The sequence below is a fragment of the Ambystoma mexicanum genome, chromosome 4q (genome assembly GCF_040938575.1).
Source record: "Ambystoma mexicanum isolate Mex_15411 chromosome 4q, UKY_AmexF1_1, whole genome shotgun sequence".
Taxonomy (NCBI): Eukaryota; Metazoa; Chordata; class Amphibia; order Caudata; family Ambystomatidae; genus Ambystoma; species Ambystoma mexicanum.
Window position 1 is genome coordinate 543,399,171 of NC_090928.1, and position 27,338 is coordinate 543,426,508.

General features: G+C 51.7%; 1 protein-coding gene across 1 annotated transcript in view; it reads right to left on the reverse strand.

Annotated features, from left to right (window-relative positions):
* Positions 1 to 27,338, reverse strand: part of TXLNB (taxilin beta) — a 169,017-nt gene that overhangs the window by 39,790 nt on the left and 101,889 nt on the right. The window contains exons 7-9 of the mRNA XM_069608114.1: positions 20,266 to 20,340; positions 17,319 to 17,411; positions 12,901 to 12,996 (exon numbers count right to left, since the gene is read on the reverse strand). Coding sequence (XP_069464215.1) covers positions 12,901 to 12,996; positions 17,319 to 17,411; positions 20,266 to 20,340 — 264 coding nt within the window. The remainder of the gene's footprint in view (positions 1 to 12,900; positions 12,997 to 17,318; positions 17,412 to 20,265; positions 20,341 to 27,338) is intronic.

Here is a 27,338-nt window from a genome sequence, read left to right on the forward strand (position 1 = left end):
GTGCAGTATTTCCACGTGTGCTCCGTCATCACGTGCTGAGTGGGGAACACCCGTGGGGGTCACGTCACAGACGCGCTTACGCGCTGAGGGACGCTGGTCCAATAGAATCGCGTATGCGTGCTGATGCGCTTACGCGCTAAGGGCCTTTCCTCGGATTTCACGCTGACGTGCAGGATGTTCACGTGCCAAATCACTCCGTATCAAGCTGGCCACGCGAAAACACACGGAAGACCACGCTCCTGCCCAGAAGGCCGAGTTACTGCCCCCCAGTGCCCCGAGCAGCCTCCCACGTGCCATCTGCTGCTGCCTGCCTGCCTGCCTGCCTGCTGCCACCGTGCCCTGCCATTTGGTGCCTGCACATCAGCCATCTGCAGGGGTCCAGTTGCTGTGTCCACCCCTGCTGGAACTGAAGACTCCCGACTGGGATTACATCACTCCACAGCCCAGCCCCAGGACCCAGTTGCCCACCCACACCTGCCTCTGGGGTTGCCATGTCGGGCACTTCCACATCTGGCACCAGTGGCAACCCCAGGCCAGAGGGGCAGAGGGGCACCAGCTTCACTGACACCGAAGTTGGTGTCCTGGTGGAGCATGTCCTGGGGCAGTATGATGCCCTCTTTGGATCGTCCCGCGCCAGCAAGGAAGGACGGGAGAGGATCTGGGCCGACTGTGTGGTTGCCATCAACGCGGAGGGGGTGGCAACCCGCAACGTCCTGAAGATCAAGAAGCGCTGGGAGGACTTGAGGTCCAGGACCCTTGTGAAGGCCCGGCGCCTCGTGGAGGGGGGCCGGGGCCGCATGAGTTCCATCCAGATGAGGGTCCTGGAACGCGTACGCCCAGCGCTCCACGCCCAGATCCTTGAGAGGGAGGCCCGTCTGGAGTTGAGCGGTAAGTGTCCAAGCATTACTGTGTGAGACAGGGCATGTTGCGGTGTGCTGGTTCTATGATATTTGCCTGTATGTGTGCCATAGGCCATGTATGCATGTATGTGTGCAGGGACATCATGGTAATGCATGTGCGACCAGTGATGTGTGACCCACATGGTTGTTGCATGTGTTCAAATGCCGCTTGGGGAGCCCTATGCAGATTTTGAACATGAGAGCATGCCAGTCTCTGTACCTGGACATGGGTGGGGTGAGGGATGGGTGCTGATGCCAGGTACATATATGGTAGCCATGTCTGTGTGCCTGACCTGCGTGTCTGTGACTTGTGCATGCCATGGATGCATGACACATGTGTGTGACAATGCACAGATTCAGTGAAGCAGGCAAATTACCCTTGTATCCGCTGTGTTTGGTGTGTTTGGGCCCAGATGGATGAGACTGAGGTGAAGTGTGTGCATGTGATAGGCATGAGCCATCATGCATGTGAGTTACATATCATTGAATGTTTCAAGAGTCCATTGGACAAGCATGGAAATGTCCATGGCATGCACCATGCCTGTTACTGTGTGTGTTTTGCCTGGACTGACCCATGTGTTGTGGAGGGACATGATGGAAGTGTACTTTGACAGTGGTGCTCATCTGCTATTGCTTCCTGTCTAGGGGACCATTGTACAGTGCTCTGATGCTTGTGTTCTTTGTCTCCCTCTACGCAGCGGCTAGTGAAGAAGAGGGCGGAGACGGCGCTGTGGAGCAAGGCGGCGGGGATGCCCCCACGGCTGCAGCGGAAGGGGTGGGTGAGCCCCCACAGGGGCCTGCTACGGTGGGAGACGGTGAGGAGCCATCCAGGTTGGTGGTTTGCACAGAGGAGGAGGAGGCCGCCACTGGGGCACACATGGGGCCTGGTGGGGGCATCCCTGCTGGTGCAAGTGGTGCAGTCCAGGGCCAGGGGCAGGAGGCAGCACAGGTCACCGTGGAGGGGCCTGTGCATGTCGCTGTCCCTGACCCTGTGAGTGCACCACCATGCACCAGCAGGGATGCCCCGTCCCAGGCCCGTCCGCAGGTAGAGGGGATGTCCATGTCACCTGACTCCCCTCCACCTGCGGACGTGGGAACCCCTGGCCGTGTGGAGAAGGTCCTGATTGGGGTCACGATGCGCACGGCTGTGATTCGTGATGCCGTGCGTGCTTCCCGGGAGGAGGACGCACGTCATCACGAAGTGCACCGTGCCGACGTGGCCCAATTGGGATCGGCCATGTTCGGGGGTTTCCTGCATGTGTTGTCCAATCTGGGCGGCCCTCTCCTCCTCTGTGCAGGCTATACACCAGTCGTTCTCCTTGCCGTCTTCCGGCCCAGATGCCACCAGGGCCCCCTGTGGACCTGCCCCGACCAATTCAGCCAGCTCGGTGGGGATCCCATCCCTGCCACAGTTGGGAGTCGGAGGTCCAGCAGGGGTGGACAACACAGCAACTGGACCCCAGCAGATGGAAGATATGACAGCATCATCAGGCAGGGCACGTGCACGACGGCGTCAGTGGTTTCCATCAGCCTGGATGCTGTCGTGCTGGCAGAGGCAGTGGCGTCGGAGGCAGCAGCAGGCTCGACGTGGGAGGCATCATGGCTCGGGGCCTTCAAGATCAGAGGGGCAGGCATCGGCCGGAGGGCAGGGCAACCCTGGGATGGTGGTGTCTTCCGTGTGGGAGCAGTTGGTCCAGCGGATAGGTGCGGAGCGGCAGCGGGCGGAAGAGGAGCGGCTCACCATGGTCAGGGCGGAGTTCTCCATGCGTCGGGCGTTGAGGCGGGCTGAGTGCCTCGAGGAAGCTCGCAGGGAGTTTGAGCTGGACATGGGGTTATCCCTGCGAGACCTCGGGGCCAGGACAGAGTCCCGCCTCCAGGACATCGACATGGAGTTCGATGATGCCCTGGCCAGCAACATCACCGAGTGAGCCGCAGGACTTGCCCGCTGCCTTTGTATATAGTTATTTAGTTAGTTAGTGTTAGGTTTCCTTTATTAAGTTTTGTTTTTTTGGACCGCTCGGACAATGGCCACTTTTTTGTATATATTATTTTCATTAGGTGTTGGGCTCATGGACCCTGGAATTTTCGTGTATATAGTTTGCTTTTTGAAGAAACATTTTTTTTATTAATTATTGTGTTCACCATGAGGAAATTGTTTTTCTTTATTTTACTTCCACATGATTTTGCTTTGGACAACATTTGTTTTTGGATTACTTTGTTTTTTTTATTTTTACATTTGTTCTCGGACATGGACCATTTATTTTGTTATCCCCATTGTTGTATGTTTTATTTGTTTACTTATTTTTCATCTTTAATACATGTTCTTTTAACTTTCACTTGTGGTATTTTCTCATTGGTTTCATACATGTCATGATATGGGTTTTGACATTCACTTGCACCCATTGTGTATGTGTGTGTGACGGACATGTGTTCATTTACAGACTTGCCATTGGGGTTGTATCATGTAATTGCATTCACTATGTGGGTGGATGCAATCCTTGCCTGGGTGTTTGTGCTGGGTATGCTGCCCATTACTGCCATGATTGAGTATCGTCAGGACCTGGGGGCGGGGGGACATGTGTGGGTGCCTGGTGGAGGATGCCCCTGCACTGCTGGGGGGTGGGGGTGGTGGTAGACATGAGTGGGGGCCTGGTGGAGGGTGCCCCTGCACTGCTGGGGTGTGGGGGTGGTGGGAGACATGAGTGGGGGCCTGGTGGAGGGTGCCCCTGGTGGGGGGGGGGGGTGGGGGTGGTGGTAGACATGAGTGGGGGCCTGGTGGAGGGTGCCCCTGCACTGCTGGGGTGTGGGGGTGGTGGGAGACATGAGTGGGGGCCTGGTGGAGGGTGACCCTGGTGGCTGGGGGGTGGGGGTGGTGGGTGACATGAGTGGGGGCCTGGTGGAGGGTGACCCTGGTGGCTGGGGGGGTGGGGGTGGTGGTAGACATGAGTGGGGGCCTGGTGGAGGGTGCCCCTGCACTGCTGGGGTGTGGGGGTGGTGGGAGACATGAGTGGGGGCCTGGTGGAGGGTGACCCTGGTGGCTGGGGTGTGGGGGTGGTGGGAGACATGAGTGGGGGCCTGGTGGAGGGTGACCCTGGTGGCTGGGGGGTGGGGGTGGTGGGAGACATGGGTGGGGGCCTGGTGGAGGGTGCCCCTGGTGGCTGGGGGGTGGGGGTGGTGGGTGACATGAGTGGGGGCCTGGTGGAGGGTGACCCTGGGGGGTGGGGGTGGTGGGAGACATGGGTGGGGGCCTGGTGGAGGGTGACCCTGGTGGCTGGGGGGTGGGGGTGGTGGGTGACATGAGTGGGGGCCTGGTGGAGGGTGACCCTGGTGGCTGGGGGGTGGGGGTGGTGGGAGACATGAGTTGGACATGGGTGGGGGCCTGCTGGCAGGTGCCCCACAGTGCTGGGGGGTGGGGGTGGTGGGGGACATGAGTTGGACATGGGTGGGGGCCTGCTGGCAGGTGCCCCACAGTGCTGGGGGTGGGGGTGGTGGGGGACATGAGTGGGGGCCTGGTGGAGGGTGACCCTGGTGGCTGGGGTGTGGGGGTGGTGGGAGACATGAGTGGGGGCCTGGTGGAGGGTGACCCTGGTGGCTGGGGGGTGGGGGTGGTGGGTGACATGAGTGGGGGCCTGGTGGAGGGTGACCCTGGTGGCTGGGGGGGTGGGGGTGGTGGTAGACATGAGTGGGGGCCTGGTGGAGGGTGCCCCTGCACTGCCGGGGTGTGGGGGTGGTGGGAGACATGAGTGGGGGCCTGGTGGAGAGTGACCCTGGTGGCTGGGGTGTGGGGGTGGTGGGAGACATGAGTGGGGGCCTGGTGGAGGCTGCCCCTGCACTGCTGGGGTGTGGGGGTGGTGGGAGACATGAGTGGGGGCCTGGTGGAGGGTGACCCTGGTGGCTGGGGGGTGGGGGTGGTGGGTGACATGAGTGGGGGCCTGGTGGAGGGTGACCCTGGTGGCTAGGGGGGTGGGGTGGTGGTAGACATGAGTGGGGGCCTGGTGGAGGGTGCCCCTGCACTGCTGGGGTGTGGGGGTGGTGGTAGACATGAGTGGGGGCCTGGTGGAGGGTGCCCCTGCACTGCTGGGGTGTGGGGGTGGTGGGAGACATGAGTGGGGGCCTGGTGGAGGGTGACCCTGGTGGCTGGGGGGTGGGGGTGGTGGGAGACATGGGTGGGGGCCTGGTGGAGGGTGCCCCTGGTGGCTGGGGGGTGGGGGTGGTTGTAGACATGAGTGGGGGCCTGGTGGAGGGTGCCCCTGCACTGCTGGGGTGTGGGGGTGGTGGTAGACATGAGTGGGGGCCTGGTGGAGGGTGCCCCTGCACTGCTGGGGTGTGGGGGTGGTGGGAGACATGAGTGGGGGCCTGGTGGAGGATGACCCTGGTGGCTGGGGGGTGGGGGTGGTGGGAGACATGGGTGGGGGCCTGGTGGAGGGTGCCCCTGCACTGCCGGGGTGTGGGGGTGGTGGGAGACATGAGTGGGGGCCTGGTGGAGAGTGACCCTGGTGGCTGGGGTGTGGGGGTGGTGGGAGACATGAGTGGGGGCCTGGTGGAGGCTGCCCCTGCACTGCTGGGGTGTGGGGGTGGTGGGAGACATGAGTGGGGGCCTGGTGGAGGGTGACCCTGGTGGCTGGGGGGTGGGGGTGGTGGGTGACATGAGTGGGGGCCTGGTGGAGGGTGACCCTGGTGGCTGGGGGGGGTGGGGGTGGTGGTAGACATGAGTGGGGGCCTGGTGGAGGGTGCCCCCTGCACTGCTGGGGTGTGGGGGTGGTGGTAGACATGAGTGGGGGCCTGGTGGAGGGTGCCCCTGCACTGCTGGGGTGTGGGGGTGGTGGGAGACATGAGTGGGGGCCTGGTGGAGGGTGACCCTGGTGGCTGGGGGGTGGGGGTGGTGGGAGACATGGGTGGGGGCCTGGTGGAGGGTGCCCCTGGTGGCTGGGGGGTGGGGGTGGTGGTAGACATGAGTGGGGGCCTGGTGGAGGGTGCCCCTGCACTGCTGGGGTGTGGGGGTGGTGGTAGACATGAGTGGGGGCCTGGTGGAGGGTGCCCCTGCACTGCTGGGGTGTGGGGGTGGTGGGAGACATGAGTGGGGGCCTGGTGGAGGGTGACCCTGGTGGCTGGGGGGTGGGGGTGGTGGGAGACATGGGTGGGGGCCTGGTGGAGGGTGCCCCTGGTGGCTGGGGGGTGGGGGTGGTGGTAGACATGAGTGGGGGCCTGGTGGAGGGTGCCCCTGCACTGCTGGTGTGTGGGGGTGGTGGTAGACATGAGTGGGGGCCTGGTGGAGGGTGCCCCTGCACTGCTGGGGTGTGGGGGTGGTGGGAGACATGAGTGGGGGCCTGGTGGAGGGTGACCCTGGTGGCTGGGGGGTGGGGGTGGTGGGTGACATGAGTGGGGGCCTGCTGGAGGGTGACCCTGGTGGCTGGGGGGTGGGGGTGGTGGGTGACATGAGTGGGGGCCTGGTGGAGGGTGACCCTGGTGGCTGGGGGGTGGGGGTGGTGGGTGACATGAGTGGGGGCCTGGTGGAGGCTGCCCGTGCACTGCTGGGGTGTGGGGGTGGTGGGAGACATGAGTGGGGGCCTGGTGGAGGCTGCCCCTGCACTGCTGGGGTGTGGGGGTGGTGGGAGACATGAGTGGGGGCCTGGTGGAGGGTGCCCCTGGTGGCTGGGGGGTGGTGGGTGACATGAGTGGGGGCCTGGTGGAGGGTGACCCTGGGGGGTGGGGGTGGTGGGAGACATGGGTGGGGGCCTGGTGGAGGGTGCCCCTGGTGGCTGGGGGGGTGGGAGTGGTGGTAGACATGAGTGGGGGCCTGGTGGAGGGTGCCCCTGCACTGCTGGGGTGTGGGGGTGGTGGGAGACATGAGTGGGGGCCTGGTGGAGGGTGACCCTGGTGGCTGGGGGGTGGGGGTGGTGGGTGACATGAGTGGGGGCCTGGTGGAGGGTGACCCTGGTGGCTGGGGGGTGGGGGTGGTGGGAGACATGGGTGGGGGCCTGGTGGAGGGTGACCCTGGTGGCTGGGGGGTGGGGGTGGTGGGTGACATGAGTGGGGGCCTGGTGGAGGCTGCCCCTGCACTGCTGGGGTGTGGGGGTGGTGGGAGACATGAGTGGGGGCCTGGTGGAGGTTGCCCCCGGTGGCTGGGGGGGTGGGGGTGGTGGTAGACATGAGTGGGGGCCTGGTGGAGGGTGCCCCTGCACTGCTGGGGTGTGGGGGTGGTGGGAGACATGGGTGGGGGCCTGATGGAGGGTGCCCCTGGTGGCTGGGGGGTGGGGGTGGTGGGTGACATGAGTGGGGGCCTGGTGGAGGCTGCCCCTGCACTGCTGGGGTGTGGGGGTGGTGGGAGACATGAGTGGGGGCCTGGTGGAGGGTGACCCTGGTGGCTGGGGTGTGGGGGTGGTGGGAGACATGAGTGGGGGCCTGGTGGAGGGTGACCCTGGTGGCTGGGGGGTGGGGGTGGTGGGAGACATGGGTGGGGGCCTGGTGGAGGGTGACCCTGGTGGCTGGGGGGTGGGGGTGGTGGGTGACATGAGTGGGGGCCTGGTGGAGGGTGACCCTGGTGGCTGGGGGGTGGGGGTGGTGGTAGACATGAGTGGGGGCCTGGTGGAGGGTGCCCCTGCACTGCTGGGGTGTGGGGGCGGTGGTAGACATGAGTGGGGGCCTGGTGGAGGGTGCCCCTGCACTGCTGGGGTGTGGGGGTGGTGGGAGACATGAGTGGGGGCCTGGTGGAGGGTGACCCTGGTGGCTGGGGGGTGGGGGTGGTGGGAGACATGGGTGGGGGCCTGGTGGAGGGTGCCCCTGGTGGCTGGGGGGTGGGGGTGGTGGTAGACATGAGTGGGGGCCTGGTGAAGGGTGACCCTGGTGGCTGGGGGGTGGGGGTGGTGGGAGACATGGGTGGGGGCCTGGTGGAGGGTGCCCCTGGTGGCTGGGGGGTGGGGGTGGTGGTAGACATGAGTGGGGGCCTGGTGGAGGGTGCCCCTGCACTGCTGGGGTGTGGGGGTGGTGGTAGACATGAGTGGGGGCCTGGTGGAGGGTGCCCCTGCACTGCTGGGGTGTGGGGGTGGTGGGAGACATGAGTGGGGGCCTGGTGGAGGGTGACCCTGGTGGCTGGGGGGTGGGGGTGGTGGGAGACATGGGTGGGGGCCTGGTGGAGGGTGCCCCTGGTGGCTGGGGGGTGGGGGTGGTGGTAGACATGAGTGGGGGCCTGGTGGAGGGTGCCCCTGCACTGCTGGGGTGTGGGGGTGGTGGTAGACATGAGTGGGGGCCTGGTGGAGGGTGCCCCTGCACTGCTGGGGTGTGGGGGTGGTGGGAGACATGAGTGGGGGCCTGGTGGAGGGTGACCCTGGTGGCTGGGGGGTGGTGGGAGACATGGGTGGGGGCCTGGTGGAGGGTGCCCCTGGTGGCTGGGGGGGTGGGGGTGGTGGTAGACATGAGTGGGGGCTTGGTGGAGGGTGCCCCTGCACTGCTGGTGTGTGGGGGTGGTGGTAGACATGAGTGGGGGCCTGGTGGAGGGTGCCCCTGCACTGCTGGGGTGTGGGGGTGGTGGGAGACATGAGTGGGGGCCTGCTGGAGGGTGACCCTGGTGGCTGGGGGGTGGGGGTGGTGGGTGACATGAGTGGGGGCCTGGTGGAGGGTGACCCTGGTGGCTGGGGGGTGGGGGTGGTGGGTGACATGAGTGGGGGCCTGGTGGAGGCTGCCCCTGCACTGCTGGGGTGTGGGGGTGGTGGGAGACATGAGTGGGGGCCTGGTGGAGGCTGCCCCTGCACTGCTGGGGTGTGGGGGTGGTGGGAGACATGAGTGGGGGCCTGGTGGAGGGTGCCCCTGGTGGCTGGGGGGTGGGGGTGGTGGGTGACATGAGTGGGGGCCTGGTGGAGGGTGACCGTGGGGGGTGGGGGTGGTGGGAGACATGGGTGGGGGCCTGGTGGAGGGTGCCCCTGGTGGCTGGGGGGTGGGGGTGGTGGTAGACATGAGTGGGGGCCTGGTGGAGGGTGCCCCTGCACTGCTGGGGTGTGGGGGTGGTGGGAGACATGAGTGGGGGCCTGGTGGAGGGTAACCCTGGTGGCTGGGGGGTGGGGGTGGTGGGTGACATGAGTGGGGGCCTGGTGGAGGGTGACCCTGGTGGCTGGGGGGTGGGGGTGGTGGGAGACATGGGTGGGGGCCTGGTGGAGGGTGACCCTGGTGGCTGGGGGGTGGGGGTGGTGGGTGACATGAGTGGGGGCCTGGTGGAGGCTGCCCCTGCACTGCTGGGGTGTGGGGGTGGTGGGAGACATGAGTGGGGGCCTGGTGGAGGTTGCCCCTGGTGGCTGGGGGGGTGGGGGTGGTGGTAGACATGAGTGGGGGCCTGGTGGAGGGTGCCCCTGCACTGCTGGGGTGTGGGGTGGTGGGAGACATGGGTGGGGGCCTGATGGAGGGTGCCCCTGGTGGCTGGGGGGTGGGGGTGGTGGGTGACATGAGTGGGGGCCTGGTGGAGGCTGCCCCTGCACTGCTGGGGTGTGGGGGTGGTGGGAGACATGAGTGGGGGCCTGGTGGAGGGTGACCCTGGTGGCTGGGGTGTGGGGGTGGTGGGAGACATGAGTGGGGGCCTGGTGGAGGGTGACCCTGGTGGCTGGGGGGTGGGGGTGGTGGGAGACATGGGTGGGGGCCTGGTGGAGGGTGCCCCTGGTGGCTGGGGGGTGGGGGTGGTGGGTGACATGAGTGGGGGCCTGGTGGAGGGTGACCCTGGTGGCTGGGGGGTGGGGGTGGTGGGAGACATGGGTGGGGGCCTGGTGGAGGGTGACCCTGGTGGCTGGGGGGTGGGGGTGGTGGGTGACATGAGTGGGGGCCTGGTGGAGGGTGACCCTGGTGGCTGGGGGGTGGGGGTGGTGGGAGACATGAGTTGGACATGGGTGGGGGCCTGCTGGCAGGTGCCCCACAGTGCTGGGGGGTGGGGGTGGTGGGGGACATGAGTTGGACATGGGTGGGGGCCTGCTGGCAGGTGCCCCACAGTGCTGGGGGGTGGGGGTGGTGGGGGACATGAGTGGGGGCCTGGTGGAGGGTGACCCTGGTGGCTGGGGGGTGGGGGTGGTGGGAGACATGGGTGGGGGCCTGGTGGAGGGTGCCCCTGGTGGCTGGGGGGGTGGGGGTGGTGGTAGACATGAGTGGGGGCCTGGTGGAGGGTGCCCCTGGTGGCTGGGGGGGTGGGGGTGGTGGTAGACATGAGTGGGGGCCTGGTGGAGGGTGCCCCTGCACTGCTGGGGTGTGGGGGTGGTGGGAGACATGAGTGGGGGCCTGGTGGAGGGTGACCCTGGTGGCTGGGGGGTGGGGGTGGTGGGTGACATGAGTGGGGGCCTGGTGGAGGGTGACCCTGGTGGCTGGGGGGTGGGGGTGGTGGGAGACATGAGTTGGACATGGGTGGCGGCCTGCTGGCAGGTGCCCCACAGTGCTGGGGGGTGGGGGTGGTGGGGGACATGTGTTGGACATGGGTGGGGGCCTGCTGGCAGGTGCCCCACAGTGCTGGGGGGTGGGGGACATGAGTTGGACATGGGTGGGGGCCTGCTGGCAGGTGCCCCACAGTGCTGGGGGGTGGGGGTGGTGGGGGACATGAGTTGGACATGGGTGGGGGCCTGCTGGCAGGTGCCCCACAGTGCTGGGGGGTGGGGGTGGTGGGGGACATGAGTTGGTGTTCATTAGTTCAAGGAGACATGTGCCTTTGCTGGGGGGCATGCCCATGTTGGGTGGGCTGCCTGCGGGACATGACCAGGGATGCAGGGTAGTCCCCTGTGGTGTGGGCTGCCTGCAGGGGCCGTGGAGGGTGTACAGGGTACACCTGGGAGGACCCACACTGTCAAATCACATGTGGGACTCCCCGGCACCCCTGAAATACACGTACCGTGCAGAAATCGCGTGTAAATTTTCCCACGCACCCCTGAAATACACGCGCACAGGCTATTCACGTGTGGAACTTCCCGCGCACCCCTGAAATACAGGCGCCCAGGCTATTCGCGTGTAAAACTTCCCGCGCACCCCTGAAGTACACGCGCCCAGGCTATTCGCGTGTGGAACTTCCCGCGCACCCCTGAAATACACGCGCCCAGGCTATTCGCGTGTGGAACTTCCCGCGCACCCCTGAAATACACGCGCCCAGGCTATTCGCGTGTGGAACTTCCCGCGCACCCCTGAAATACACGCGCCCAGGCTATTCGCGTGTGGAACTTCCCGCGCACCCCTGAAATACACGCGCCCAGGCTATTCGCGTGTGGAACTTCCCGCGCACCCCTGAAATACACGCGCCCAGGCTATTCGCGTGTGGAACTTCCCGCGCACCCCTGAAATACACGCGCCCAGGCTATTCGCGTGTGGAACTTCCCCGCGCACCCCTCAAATACAGGCGCCCAGGCTATTCGCGTGTGGAACTTCCCGCGCACCCCTGAAATACACGCGCCCAGGCTATTCGCGTGTGGAACTTCTCACGCACCCCTGGAATACACGTAGCCCGCTCCCCCAGGCCCGATCGCGTGAGGAACTTCACGCGAACCCCTGTAATACACGTAGCCCGCTCCCCCAGGCCCGATCGCGTGTGAAACTTCACGCGAACCCCTGAAATACATGTAGCACGCTCCCCCAGGCCCGATCGCGTGAGGAACTTCACGCGAACCCCTGTAATACACGTAGCCCGCTCCCCCAGGCCCGATCGCGTGTGAAACTTCACGCGAACCCCTGAAATACACGTAGCACGCTCCCCCAGGCCCGATCGCGTGAGAAACTTCACGCGAACCCCTGAAATACACGTAGCCCGCACCCCCAGGCCCGATCGCGTGAATAACTTCACGCGAACCCCTGTGATGCACGTACCCTGCTGAAATCGCGTGTGAGACTTCCCGCGCACCCCGGTATACACGCACACGTATTTTTTGTCAGCGGGTGTCCGTGTTTGTGGGTACCCCTTTGCACGTCATTTTTCCTGGAGGGCCACAGTATGGGACATTCATCATGGCAGTATATAGGTGCTATTTGTTGGCGCACCTTTTGGCGCACATTTCTTACAGCCGCAGAGACGCTACCGCCTGCTTTCTTGTGGCGGTCGTGTTTGTGCCTGTGCGCTGGTTTGAGCGTGCGCTTTTTTCCCCTATTCTATTCCATGAATACGTGTTGTAGGCGAGCGTGTGGGCGTTCCGCGCACTTGTGCCCTGTACTTCCCCCGTGACGCCCACGTTTTGGCAAGTTGTTCCCCATTCCGAGTGTTACGCCCGTGTTCCGCCTACTTTTGTTGCGTGCGCCGCGCTATGTGCGAATTTCGCTGTGGCCTGTGCGATTTTCGCTGTGACCTGGCGCACGCTGTTAGATGGCCTGTGCGCCAACGTGCGCCGCGCACTTTTTTATCGCACATCCGCTGGTTTTCTCGCGCACGGCCTTCCATGAATCGACGTGCGCTGCTTTTCGTGTGATTTTCGCACTTGCACTGCGATTTTCGCTATTCCACTGCGATTCGCACGTTTTTGCCCACTTGCGCCGCGCTAATTATTCCATGAATCGGCCTGTGAGTTGGGTAATAGTACTATCTCTGGGCAGCGCATCATGAGGACTCATTGTACTATATGCATCTATTAAATTGACTACACACCTGTGTAAATGTGCACATACACACAGGTGCTCATTACAACATTGCCGGTCCGGAAACAACAGTGCCTCCCGGCACAATTTTTTCCGACCGGCAAAGTACAAGTCTGGTTGGTGGGTGCTGTTCCGCCTGGCAGGTCTGACCTGCCGGGCGGAACAGCACCCGCCCGCAGATTTTCACAGAATCACTGGCACCGTTATTAACTGTGCCGGTGTTTCCGTGGTACAATTACTGGCGCCTGACTTACCGGACCATCGGGGTTGTAATGCACCGGTGTTTCCGGCAAGTCAGGCACTGGTAAATCATTATGGGTCCGGTGGCTACCTGCTGATTTTACCGGCACGGTTACCGCCGGACCCGTAATGAGGGCCACAACAGTATTGTCTGTACATTTTGGAATGCAACATGCACACGTTGCCTTACCTCTTCAATCATGTCAAGCATCGCTTTATTACAGTTCTCAAATCTGGTTTTCCAAGTGTGCGTCTCTTTTTCCAGTTTTTTCATCTTCTTTGTCATCTATGAAATGAAAAGGGAGAAATACATATTTTGTTGCAAGGATCTGAACCAGGAACTGCTTGCCTTGATGAAACGACTGAATTACTAGTACAACAATGTAATTATCTAGGAAGGGACAACAGAGAAAAAGAAAACCCTAATCTACGCCAAATGAAAGAGTGCAGCACCGAAGGCAACTCTTCTGATAAGAACATATGAACATTATCGGGGTAATTTTTATCATAAGTACAAATTGCATGCATGGACCTGCCAACGTTAGCATGTACTTGCTGTAGGGGCCGTGCCATACAATTTTCAACTTTTGTAAAAACAGAGTGCTAGAGTAAAATCAAGCGAAATAACCTTAACTCCTTGATTTTATGCTGTTTTGTAAAAAATGTAAATGTCTCCTGCAAATGATGCTTTGCAGGAGGTACAATTGATTCCTATGAAATCTGACTGCATTTAGCAAGTGCTAAACCAGACTGATTTCTAAGGAATCCATTAGTTTTGTCCCAGCACGAAAATCAAATGCTGGCGATGCTGGCGTAAAACAAAGTGGTTGTGCAGACGGAGTGGGAGCGAGGAGGTGGAAACATGTATCCCCTTCTGCTATGTGCCTGGTGGGATACCCTGGTGGGATAGCAGCAACGCAAGAGGTACCTCTGTAATACGAGTTCAAATACCTAATTATTTAACTCAAATGTGAACGTCCACACAGTAGCTGGTGGAAAAACCTTTTTTTCCTGTTGTACGAGCACTTCCCTGCAGCAGAAAATGAAGGATTGCATGGGGACAAGCAAACGGGCAGATCTGTGCTGTGTACAAAAGGGTGAGATCTGGCCATTTTGCACATTTTAGATTTTTCACAGCAGCAGTATGACCTACTACTTTTTAGTGTCCATTTGTAGCCATTTGCCTTGGATTTTCGACTTGCAACAACTTCACTCCACTTTTGACTTGGTACTCACTGCTGCCTGCTGTCATATGTCTTCCTCAGTCTTTCTCAAGAGTGATTTAGTAACAGGCACTGCACGCACGCTGTCCACTGCTAGGAACACTCCAACACTCCCGGATGCCTTAGGGCCACTACCAGAACATTCAGACAGCCACACCACTGGATGGATACTCCAAGGGTTTGCTGAGTCCTCCACTGACTGCTACCTGCACTAAGACAATCGCTAAGTATGTTAAAGATAATGGCCTTGCAGATCCATTCAAATCTTGCTTCCACAGTAAACACTCCACCGAGAGTGCACTCATGCATCTCCAACTTTCTCTCTCTTCCTCACTACTCCAAACTCTCTTCTATACTCCCTCTTTTGGACCACACCGCTGCTTCTGACACTGTCGACCAGTCCTCTCTCTCCTACTCACTCTCCTGGACTTTGGGTTTCACAAATCTGCTGTAGTCCGGACTGCCTCCGACCTGAAAGGTTGCTCCTTTAAAATCTCTTGGGACTCGCAAACCACTGACCCCAACTCTCACCATGTCATGGTCCCCCAAGGATCATTCCTTGTTCCTCTGCTCCTTCACATCTACACCTGTGACCTCGGAAGACTTATCTCGTTCTTTGACTTTCACTATCACTTCTTTGCTGAAAGCACTGAAATCTTTTTTTCAATTCCCTCCTTCACACCAGCCATCTTGAAGTGGATTACCAACATGATGCAATCCATCACTAAATGGCTCTCTTCAAAAATGCAAATCTTCTTTCCACCGACTTTCAAAGCCATCCCAGCCCATCCCTCTCCAATCTCTTTCCCGGCTGACCTTCTTCTTCCCTCACTCATTGATCACAACCATTGTGTGTTCTTTGATAGCAAACTTTGACTGCAACAATTCACCACTACCAACACATCTCTGCTGGTGGTATTAACCTTCTCAACATTCAGAAAATGTTCCCCTTTCTTACTCACTACTCTATGAAAACTCTAATTTTCACCCTTGTGCTAAGCAAACTCAACTACTGCTCGAGCCTAATCCTTGCCCATCTTCCTTCCTCCCTCTAGAGAAATGTGTCAACTTCACTACCCACACGTTCTACAACCCAGCCACATCAACCTCTACATTTACCTACCAACACCATACTGGTTGCCTACGCACAATCTGTCCATATTAAAATTCCTTCTCGTAGTCTACAAAGCTATCACTGTGCTCCTTAGTCCCCTTCCACCTGTCTGGATGTATTTCTGTGCACTCCCCATCTCTTTTCCCTGCTCCAGCTTCCTTACTCAACCTCATTGCCTGATGCCCATCATGTGCCTCCCCTCACTTACACTCTTTCTCCCTACTCACCCCAGTCCACTGGAATCCACTGCCCATTACAATCAAAGCCAGCCCGACTGTGGATCTCGTCAAAGCACAACGTAAGCTTTAATTACTTGCCAAAGATGGAGCTCCCCCTGTCCTTTCCTTCTTCCTCTCTACCTGACCCTCCGTTCATCGCTGCCTAATTATGTAATTTTATATATTTGTACTGTACTCTTTAGTTTCAAGCACTTACGTTTCTAGGCTAGTGTTACCTTCCTATGTCACCTGTATGTAAGTACACTTTTGGTGTGTGTTTTGTTTTGGCCACACTTTGTTCACCCCCCATAAACTTGCTTAACACTTGATCTCATGTTTGTGCTGTTGTAAAGGCGTCGCCTCGGGATGCCTCCACCGCCTGTGTGTTATTGTAAATCATTTCTGATCAAAATCGAAAGCCCTGTTACTCAAATTAATATAAATATAAATTCTACATTCCAACACAGAAAATGCATACCAACTAAGCCACACACACATAGCAATTGAACACACCTCCCAAAAATCATAAAGCATAAGGATACTACACTTCTATATCAGTCCCGACCAGTACATTTTGCACTATGGGCACACAAGGCTCCCCTCTGGATACAGATATCTCAAGGGCTGGTGACACCAAGAAACAGGGTACTGCCGAACTTCCAAACTGCCCACATCAACATACCATCAGTTATCTGGCATTTTCCCTTTCTCCCCACTTACCAAACACAGCCCCCCTCTTTTTCAGATCCTCCAAAGCACAAAGAGACAATGCAATTGCAATATTTCTGAAAATCTACATCCATCACTGCAAGTGGTTGTGCTATAACGAGGTGGGTTCCCAGATTTTCTGCATGTGCTAACAATAAGTATGTTATGTTATAGCTCTGGGAATAAGTCTGCTGAACTCGTGATGAGGGTCTTATTGTTTCTTTACTATGTGCATGTATATTAGGTATGCTATATCTTTCTGTGGGCATTACAGTGGTAATTCTTTCTTCACCATTAGGCTTCACTTATTCAACTATCTTCACATGTCTTACTGTTCCTATTCCTATAGGTGACATTTTAACCTATATGCACTTTGAACACAGGAAGCGTGCCATTAGGTAATGCAATGCTCCTAATGCTTAGTCTGGCACTCATCTTAGAACATGCAGCGAAGTTGCACAGCAGAGCCCATTTAGCAACTTGAAGCACAGCAATGCACTGTAGGAAATGTGTTTCTGAGGCTTGCTCTGGCATCTTAGATAAAACTCTGGAAGCAACACGAATATAAACATAGTTAACATCATCAGCAACAGTCCCCAGTATTATCACCTTTGGGGTATGGGGCTGTTGTACTCCTGCTGTAGCCCTGATATGTCCCCGGATCGCTTTCCAGAAAATCTGAGCCTCTGGACAGAACCACCACGTATGTCGCAGATCCCCCACCTCCCTGCACTTCCTTCAGCAGAAGGGTGAGAACCTGTCATTCATCCTGCAAATCCGTTGCAGAGTCAAGTACCATCTGAAGCACACTTTCTAAGCTGCTTCTTTGATGGCTATACTTTTCAAGGCCTTGTGGGCTCTCCCCCAGATCTGGCTCCAATCCCCTTCTGTGAGTGTGATTCCCAGTTTCCTTTCCCATTTGGTCAAATGCACAAGTTTCTCTTCCAACAATGCCCTGTCTAATAGACGATATAACCTCGATACTCCCTTCCATGACGACCCCTATCACATTGTCGTTTCTAGGCCCAATGGAGCCCTTGTGCCCGCCTCTTTGACTGCGCTTTGTGAAAACCAGTGCCTTATCTGGATATACTGCAATCTTTCCCACTCTCCCATATTAATTTTGTTTTGCACTCCTCAAACAGCAGGAGGACTCCCTCCCGACAGAGGTCCACCAGTATCAAGGCTGCCCTCCTCCACCTCTCCCAGAGGTTGTTGCTCCATCCCGGGGTACCAAATGGCTTTTTCATAGTTGTGAAAATGTTGGAATGTGGAAAATCGCCAGCAGTGCCTAAATATGTCCAAAGAAGCCAAGTACCTATTAACTAATCGAGACAATACTCACTTTATCCATCTCAAGCTTGAAGGTGCTGAAAACCTCATTGCTTTTTGCGAGCGAACCCTGGAATTCTCCAAACTTCTCAGAATAAAGTGCAATCTGCATGAGAACAAAGGAATATATGGTCATATTTCAAATGGTTAAGTGCATCTGCAAGTGCTTCTTTTCCTAGCAGTGCAGCTGGGCCATTTTGGAGTGGTATGTGGAATAGGAACTCGACTCTGCGCATCTCCCCCCTATCTGGAGAGAATTCACCCACGCCCCAACTAGGGCTGTGCTCAATTGCAGGACTTTGCATTCAGGAACCTCATGAAGGTTAACACTAAACGTTGCTTACTTCACAAAGTTGTAAAGATTTTCTCAGGCATCATTAAATGTCCAGGGATCTGGTTTTTAAGTATTTACGTATGCGTATGGGTTTATTAGCACAATAAATGGGGCTTGTAGTTTATTCTTAAACAGTAATGACCAAACAGTAAATCTGGCTAACTTATACCTGTCGAAACAAGTAAATGGATGCAGATAAATATTACGGCAACATATTATTCACAAACCAAGTACTCCCAAGTTCAAAAAGGATGATAAAGAGGAGCATGCCAGGCTGTACAGTATGCCACTTCTGCCTTCTATTTTTCTCTTGTGACTTCCCTGGAAATTGTGACTTCCCTGGAAATTATGTTTGACCACACCTTTTTGTCTGGAAGATTCTGAATGAGTCATTTGGTCTGCTGTATGATCAGAACAAATGATGCACCTTACCAAAACACAGGTATTTTTCTACATTTATAAGAACTAGTTACTTTGATTTTGATGAATTTGTACATTTTTACATTTTTTTGGGCAGGGTTGCACATGTGCAGATTGGATGCAAATATGAGTGTGAGTGTTCTCTTTACCACTTATTGTAGGACATAAGTAATAAACCTCATCAAATGTGCTTTTGAGTGGGTTTTTTCCAGCTACATGTACTTTAGCTAGTACTACTCTATGCAAAGGGGTGTATGCCTCTCTGAACAATTGTATTTTTGTGAACTTGATTTTTATCTGCAATGAGAATTGGCAGGAAATTTGATCAGAAAAATGAATGGTGTGGGCAAAACACTTCACTGTCTGTGTAGCCAGAATACAAATGGGGAACTTGGAAACTTCATGTAGCTTTAAAGTCAGGAATTTAGCACAATTATGCCGGTGGTTAAAAGGCTTAGCACATCCTTAGTCTCAACCCACATAACATTATTGAGACAGGTCGAAAGGCATGTATCCCTGGTGATTCTCCCCACTCTTTTGCACCTGAGAAGAACACGCGCACTACACAGAGATCCTCAGTAATGGCAGCCACTATGTTGTTTCATGGTGGATGCACCACTTACTGACAATTGAGCAAATTCACTGCCTGATGTAGTGTTTGATATGAAAAACTGGAGAACAGACAGGTCCCCATGTCTAACACTGCATCCTATAGTGAATGGCGGTTTTCCCTCAGAAGGAAACGCACAGACAACCCAGTCCCACTTCTTCATACCCGTAATATGCCGAGTTCAACATAAGTCCATACGTGTTTCAAACTTGTCCCAATAACAGAGTGCTTGAGGGATTATCTTGCGAACATTCCCACAACCAGAGAAGCATCATCTGAGCTTGAGATCTAGAACAAACACTAGAGCTTTTTATAGGTGCACATTGATGAGACTATATAGAATAAAGTGTACTTTAGTTACTTAAGTTGGACCAAAGCTGACAAAAGTGATCCTATTTTCATCTCAATACATTATAACCAATACAGGAATAGTCTTAAAAAGAGAAGGAACAAGTGAACCGAACAAAGAGGTTTTGCAGTAGACCATTGGAAAATTCGCCAATTTTGCTTCTGCACATTTTGTGAACTTGAGCACAACATTTCCCCAAAATCATAAAAGTGGTGACATTTTGTGAAATAAAAACGTAATAAAGAATGTGTGGGATAAATACAGTAAATGTAATGATAACTCGAATTGAGTTCCACTTACCTTGCTAATAACATAAACCAGGCAGTGAACCCTGAACTCCTCACTCTAGGGGTAAACTCTATACTTTTGTGTTCTACTTTTTTTCAAATTCACCAGAAGAGTAGTTGAAAACACATTTATGATTTTGCAATTTCATGTAGTCAATAACTGAACTCAATTCCGCTGATTGTAATTACATTCGGCACATGCCTAGTTTTTGAGCAAACGCATGCCGATTAACCCTATCGCTGTCCCTGAATTGGAAACAATGTGGGATTTGACAAGGGTCATATATTATTCACTGAAAAAACTTAAGTTAGGAGAGGGTTCAGGTGATCAAATTTAATATGAAAAATACTTGGCAACAAAATCTTTGAAATTCAATGAGAAAAGCCTTGGCTAAGCGAGTGTTAAGGTGATCAGATTTAACGCAACAAAACCCCTGAAATTCACCAATCGCATTTCGAGCAAGTCAACCTTAACTATGAGCTTGGGCCTTTTTCAGCTAGTTCTGGGCGACTCGGGCATCATTTGCACATGCCACCCTTTTCCAACAGCCGTCGCTGTGCTGCAGTTTACAACCTAATATAAACCATGACTTTACTCACAGATATTCTTCTGCATGGCCCATTGCCGTTGAGACCTAGCCTCCTTAAATCTTTATTTTATTTTATTTACTGAAGCAAGATAATGTTTATTTTGCAGCTTTCATTTTTTGAATATGGGAAAATTAGGCACTGACACGCTGTTGAATCTGGGGCTCTATGGAAACTTATCCAGTGATACGCCAATGTTATGTTGCACCATCACCATTCTCCCAGCTGCAACCCTAGCTTCTCCGCTGACACCTGGAGATTATCAGGTTCCACCTTTCATTGTGTGCTGCATTGTATGGCAAAGTTACAGCAGAGATGACAAATCATCTGTAGAAGCACCTAAAAACCCAACAGATGTTACAAGTTCTGTACCTGAGCCTTTAGGAGTGTTTCCTGTTCTTTCATCATTTGCGTCTGTATCTTCCATTCGGCAGCCTGGTTCAGTAACTGTTTCAATAATGGTAAAAAGAAGAAGAGGTTTATTGCTTTTGTTATTAACTTGCTCCCCTCATTTACATGTCAGCCATGTCTTTTGAGCACTCCCAACACTAAGGAAACTGGATTTTGGAGGCTGTGGAGTGATTTTATTGATCATTTACAAAATATTCTCTTTTAAGAGCAGCCCCTGTCAAGTCATTATAAAATGAAAGCTCAAACTATATAGGTGATTCATTTTGGCAATGCACTTTATAAGCTCTCCAACACCCACTCACTCACTCGCACACTTACTCACGCACTCACTCACACACTCACTGGGAGCCTAATCTGATCTGTAAAAAATGTGCCATCTTTTCCAACACCTAGCAAAGCTATTGCAATGCGAATGACACCCATCAGGGGTGTAGCTTACTTGGTTTATATGGGGTACATCATGCCCTTCTCGCCAATGTGCAAGTGAGCTAGGTTGGGAAGGGCAACATTGGTTTAGTGTCTGTGAGTGGCTTTTGACTAAAAAACATGGCATCTATGTGAAATGCATTCTGGGTGCGCTTAGAGTTATAATGGACATTCTCTTCAATCCTCAGTGGAATCTGCAATTTTTTTTCAGGCCTCAGTGAAAGCTGCATTTTAATGTGAACTCTGAATAACAAGAAGAGCATGTTTTTCTCGCCTATGCTAGTCTGCATTGCTTCAAGGTCTGTTTTGAATAAAGTTGCCAGCTAGTGTCCAATAACATTGTAGAGCCGGAGGAAAGTTATGCTGTTTTTTGCACTTTCATGAGAAAAGGGAAGAGTTTAACTCTTGAGGTTGCCATGGGTCATTTCGGCCGAGGATCTATGGGAATTGGCAACAGGTGGACTTTGAGAGGCAGAACTTTCTGGAAAATGCCATCTTGCATTTGTGGGAGGTTTAAAAAGGAGAGCACCAATTTAGGCAGACAGAGAAAAGATTCAGAGAAAGAGTGGACACACTGCTTTCTATGTCTGTTAAGCAACATCTCTCTGCCTGTCTGATTCAGGGGTTTTCAGTGCAGTTCTGGTGAGATGAGGAGTTTTATGCCAGCTGCTTAAACAGTGAAATATTTTTTAACATTCATGCATTCTTTTTACTGCATTTATTATTGTATGTATGCTGATTTGCGAATAAACGACCTTAAAGAGACATTTTACATTTGAGCTAAGTGTGTTATGTGGATTATTGCCTTTCAGCGTGTAATGTTTCTCTTTTCATTGTGTACTTGGGCTCTCCAAAAACTACTGTGCACTAATGGGAAGCAAAACAGGGATGTAATCAAAGATGCAGTGTAATGCTGTTTTACATTCCCACTGTCCATGATTCGACTCAAGCACTTCAAGCTTGGCTCGTGCAGTGATGCCATACTGCTGCCATGGGTCATTTATGGACAGAATATTCCCTCCATTGCATTTAGCATTGTATGCTGGAAAGCAGCACATATATGTTATCAATCCACAGAGATTGCTGGATTGCTTTGTAAAGGACAATTCAAGATCTCATGTCTGGTCCACAAGGTTTTGCATGGTTTACCCCTCCATAGACTGTCATTGTTACCTCACTTCTAGATCTCTGAAATTAGCCAGCATAGACCTACTGTAATCCACCAGACCAAATATTAGTGATATGGCAAGAAAAATTTCCATATTTTAGGTTTATCTCTGTTGAAATTCTGTCCACTACTTCTTAGATATAAGGCCCCATTTCTCAAAGACTCAACACTTTTGCACAGAAATGAATCCCCAATCACGTAAGAAACCCTTTCTCAATCCTACTATCTTGATTGCTTCACTGCTTTCACAGACCTTTTTGCTGTGACACTGTTGGGCAGACACCTAAGCTCAGCTGCTCCTCACTTCCACTGCACGGCAGGCAAGTGGGGTGACTCAATGGGCTCCTCCCATCTGAAGGTTTCTTGGTTGACCTTTTTCATTCCTGTCCAGATTTGTCTGACTCCGGGCCTTGAGGGGCAGAATCCTGATGGACTTTCAGGATATCCCTCATTAATATTCATGAGAAAAATGAGATTAAATTGGATTATGATTATAAATGTTTTTTTTATAAAGCGCTTAATACTGAAGAGATTTCTAAGCACGTACCCAGGATTCAAACCTGTGTTGCTCTGCGTCGTCTTGTTTCCAAGACGAGCGTGTTGCCACTGTGCTTTACTACCCGTGCTACTTTCAGTGGCAAACAGCTCGAAACTAGCCGATCTGGCTGTTGAACAGGGTGCAACTTCAACAACCAATGAAAGCAACCAGCCTAATACCACCATTAGTACACCCATATTGGATAAATTAACAAAATTTGATAAATTATTGTGCATCGTATTATCGAAGTGGTGGGAATTTCCAGCGCTGGAAAGATACATTGATGTTAAGATGATCCCTCAGGGACTTTGCATTCTCACCTTTCCTAACTATTAGGAGAAAAATTGTGAGATGCTTAAGGAATGGGAAATGGGCTTAACAGAGTGCCACAACACATGCTTTGTATTTTGATTCAATATGCAAAAATGTACCACACACAGTTAACCTAAGAAATAACTGATCTTATGGAGGAATTAACTAATTCACAAGATCAAGATGTGATAAATTAGTTCAAGACAAAGCGGAATGAAAAACTACGCAACTATCAAGATGAAATTCATCAATGGAAGATCCGTAAGTTCCAACGAGATCGTGAGGACTATAACAGTGACAGAATGTATACCTTTTCCAAAAAATAGGATACCCTTTATAAAACAAATGACACCATTCCAGTTGGTTCAACGTTGGGATCCTCTTCATCAGAATCATCTGATATTAGTACGGCAGAAGAAGAATCGACATCTTTAGCTTCTGGGTCAACGTGTGGGAAAAGCAAGCGTGTTTTTTTAGTTTTTAGAGTATATGTGGATGATTTCTACAGAAAAAGAAAAGTCCAAAGAATGTCCAATAGAAAATAAATGGAACCAGACGTGGCAGACAGAGGGAGAAAAAAAAGAGCAGAGGAAGAGGTAGAGGACAAGAAGTATGGAAACAGAACCCTTCTCAGATTTGGACTGATTGATGACCATGCCAGTCGACTACTGGAGTTGGGGTTATAATTTGTTCCTGATCAAAATATTGATTTGGTAGACACTTTGATTGACCTGTTTACATTTAGTAGGATTGATTGACCTATTTACATTTAGTAGGAAATGACGCCTGAGAAAGCATTTTTTACATTCTGATGTAACAACATCACAACATCAGGTCCGAGAAGATCATGCTAGGAGTTTCAGGGAATTGGAAGACTTTACCTGTTTCTCACATTGGAATCAGATGCAAACAACTATAATACTGCATTTTCAGACTTGGACTATGAATTTTTCAGCCATCATAGTGATTGTAAACCCAAGTTATATTTTGTACCCCCATCAGTTGATGATAAGAACATCATCCAATTTGAAAATCTAGTAAAAGTCAATCTAGCCAAGATAGATTGGTTTAGGTATTCCAAAAACATGTCTAAGAACAACATACAATGCCTTAAAAATCTGGGCATGAACCCCACTCAGATCATTAAGCCTGCAGACATAGGTGGAAATGTAGTTATCTGAGACAGAGATGGTTATGAACAGGAATCTTACTAACTTCTCAGGGATAATGATTGCGACCAGAAACTCAAAAAGATCCAAATGAACATTTTTAAACTTTTTTGAATTCTTTACTCCATAGGTGGATTCATCACTAAAGATGAACATCAGTTTTTAAATGTCAATCACCCCACAATCATGACTCTATTCCGACTGCCTAAAATTCATACAAAAGCAATCCACACCATCCGGCAGACCCATTGTTAGCTCCATTGTTTGACTTACCAAACTCATGTCAACTTTTATTGATTCCTTACCCGCCTCCCCCCCTTGTAACAAGTCTACCATCATTTGTTAAAGACATGGGTGATGTTCTTAACCGGTTTCAGGACATACCTTGGAAATATGACTTTATTCTGGTCACTTTTGATGTTACTTCATTGTACACAGTGATTAAACATTCTGACGGAATAAAAGCATCTGAATTCTTGTTGAGGAACAGAAACGATCATGTTTGTTCTTGAGCACAATTATTTTCTGTTCAATGGCAATTATTCTATTGCTTATAACTCATGGGTACTGCTATGGGCAAAGAATTTGCACCAAATATGCGAGTCTGCTGATGGGGTATTGGGAGGTTGTAGTTGTTTTAAACAATCTAAACAATAAATTGAATGATAAAATATTCATTTGGCTCTGTTTTATAGACAACTTGTTCGGGCAAGGGAGCCTGGAAGAGCTGCATTTGCTCCATCAGTTCCTTAACTGAAATTAATTGAATTTCAAATTTGTTATGACCACGAGTGTAGAGAGCATTGACTTTCTGGACCTTAAAATATCAGTGACAGAAGGAGTAATTCAAACTCTTATGTTTCGTACACCTACTGCAGGTAATTCTGTACTTTATGCTAAATCATGTCACCCCCCCAGCACTATTAACCTCATTCCGTATGCTGAGTTTTTGCTCATTTGCTTCTGACTTCAAAACAATTTGTGATGACATGTCGATCAGATTTTTGCAAAGATGGTATACCAAGGAATTATTATACAGTCTAACAAACAAATTGTTAACAAGCCTGATATGCCTGATATGATTAGACTTATTACATTTAATGGCCTGCAAGCAAAGGAAGTTTACAAAATAATTAGCAAACATTGGCATATACTGACGAAAGACAATGATTCAAAGGCAGTTCTTGGTTCCAAAGCCCAGATTACCTACATACGTAGGAGAAATATTGGCGACCTGGTAACGCAGTCATCTCCAGGTCACTGAATAACGGAATTGGCTTCAGCAACAGAAAGGCTGCTTTCCTTGTGGCTAATGCAGTATCTGTCCACAGATTATTAAGAGTAACAACCTCAAGGTCAGAGGCACCAACTGGACACACTGTATCAATTCCCGGATCAACTACAATTCAGACTTTGTGGTTTATGGACTGATGTGCCCCTGCGAAAAAATATATGTTGGCAGTACTAAAAGGAAATAAAAAATATTTAGCTTGGAACATCTACGTGCCATTAAATCAAAGCATGAGAATTATCCAGTTGCCATGCATTTAGCTCAATCTCATAATCAGGATAGATCTTTTTTTTAAATGGATTGGACAGGCTCAAATGAAACCACATCCCCTTAAAGGAAACAGGGAACTTGTCCTTCTCAGGTTTGAGGCCAGATTGATACTACAGTTCAATTGTAAGATCCCTAAGGGCCTCAATGCCAGTGAAGGCAGTCATGTATTTTTATAACCTGTTTTTGATCAAACAAGAATAAGGTACACATATTTTCTTGTGTATCCGAAGTGTCTTTTATTCATTCATCTTGTACAATATTGAGGCTCATTTTGTACTTAACATTGTATTTGCTTGTGTTCTTTGCCACTGCTATATGATCTAGGAGAATATTACACTGCTTTTCCTCATAATGTTTCTATGTACCATTGTACTTGGGTCCAGTTGGTCTTGTTTAATTGAATTGACTTCTTGGACCTGGATAGTTCCTAATGTTATTGATAAATTCACCATGCTTATTTTAGTATGTGTAAGAAGGTGTTTGTATGTTTGTTTTTTATAAGCACTTTGCACTTTTACGTGTTATTATTAGCACTGTCACTTTGTATATGCACTGCATATCCTACACGGTTTATAGTGACCTTCATCTCGCGAGTTTCCGTAACTATTTGAAACCATAAATAATTTGGATTTTTATAATAATTTAACAATCTGGACCGTAAATTGTATTAACTCTCTGGCCCATTTAATTATTGCATGTTAGTTATTTGTGGTAAAGGCACTATATGCTTTATGAACATATGTATGCATCAAGCACTTTATAGGTACGCAGTCACACTATGTACCTTTTTTGGGACGTGGAGACATCATGTACCATATTGATGTACAGTACCTATGAGTCTTTGCTTGTATCGGCACTATGCACCTTATTGACATTCTGATACAGCAGGTAATCTGTTGCTATGTACAGGCCTTCTGCCCTTCAAAATCTAGATAAATTACTTCTCCATAAAGGCACTGTGCACTTTACTGGCATGATACTGCATTTAGCACTTTCTTGGTGTGTAATATCGCTGTGCATTTACATTTTTCCTCTCCTGTATAATGTATTGAGAGAGCATTTCTTTAAACAACAAACACTTGTAATACTTATTTAACTCTAACAGGTGTTTTTCACAAACAAGGGACAGCTTGCATGATGGATATTTCAATTAGAAAAGATGTGTAGCCTTTTTATTTAAATAAGCATGGGGCACTTTCTTGGCTCTTTTCAGCACTGTTATTCCACGCTGGTTGGGTCTTTTCTCTATGTTTTGAAAAGACTACTGCATTTGGTTAAGAAATATGGAAAATGTCCTTTTAGAGTAGGTTATGTAGACAGTCCTATTTTAAAGGTTAGTTCCATGATTAAGCTGTGAAAACAGCGAAACATCAGTCTTTTTCTTGTTTTTGCTTTGGCGAGGAAATAAATGCCTATTTTGTAACCCTCACCTCTCAGTGACACTTTTTGTTTCATTTTGCAAGTTTGTACTCAGCAGTGCCCATCTGACGAGCATTTAACCCCTTTGGTGTTTATTTGGAATTATTGTATGCAAATGTATCTCATGGATATTAATGGGTGGTATCCTTACACTCCAACATGGATAAGGCTCTCTAGGCGCCACCTGCCCAGCTATCCCACACTGCTTATGCTCAGCAATCGTGAGACCTTCTCTCAATCAGCAGCCTGATCTTGTCATTGTGTTAACCCTGCTTTAACCAAGATGCTTCGAGTAGGCAACCTACAAAAATCCAACTAATGCGAGCATTGCTTATAATGTAACACCACCATTAATTTAAAATTGAATATCACCTGCTCGAGCAGTAGTTTCATTATTAATACTCAATATTGGATCATACTCAAGTAGTGCTTTCTCAACCT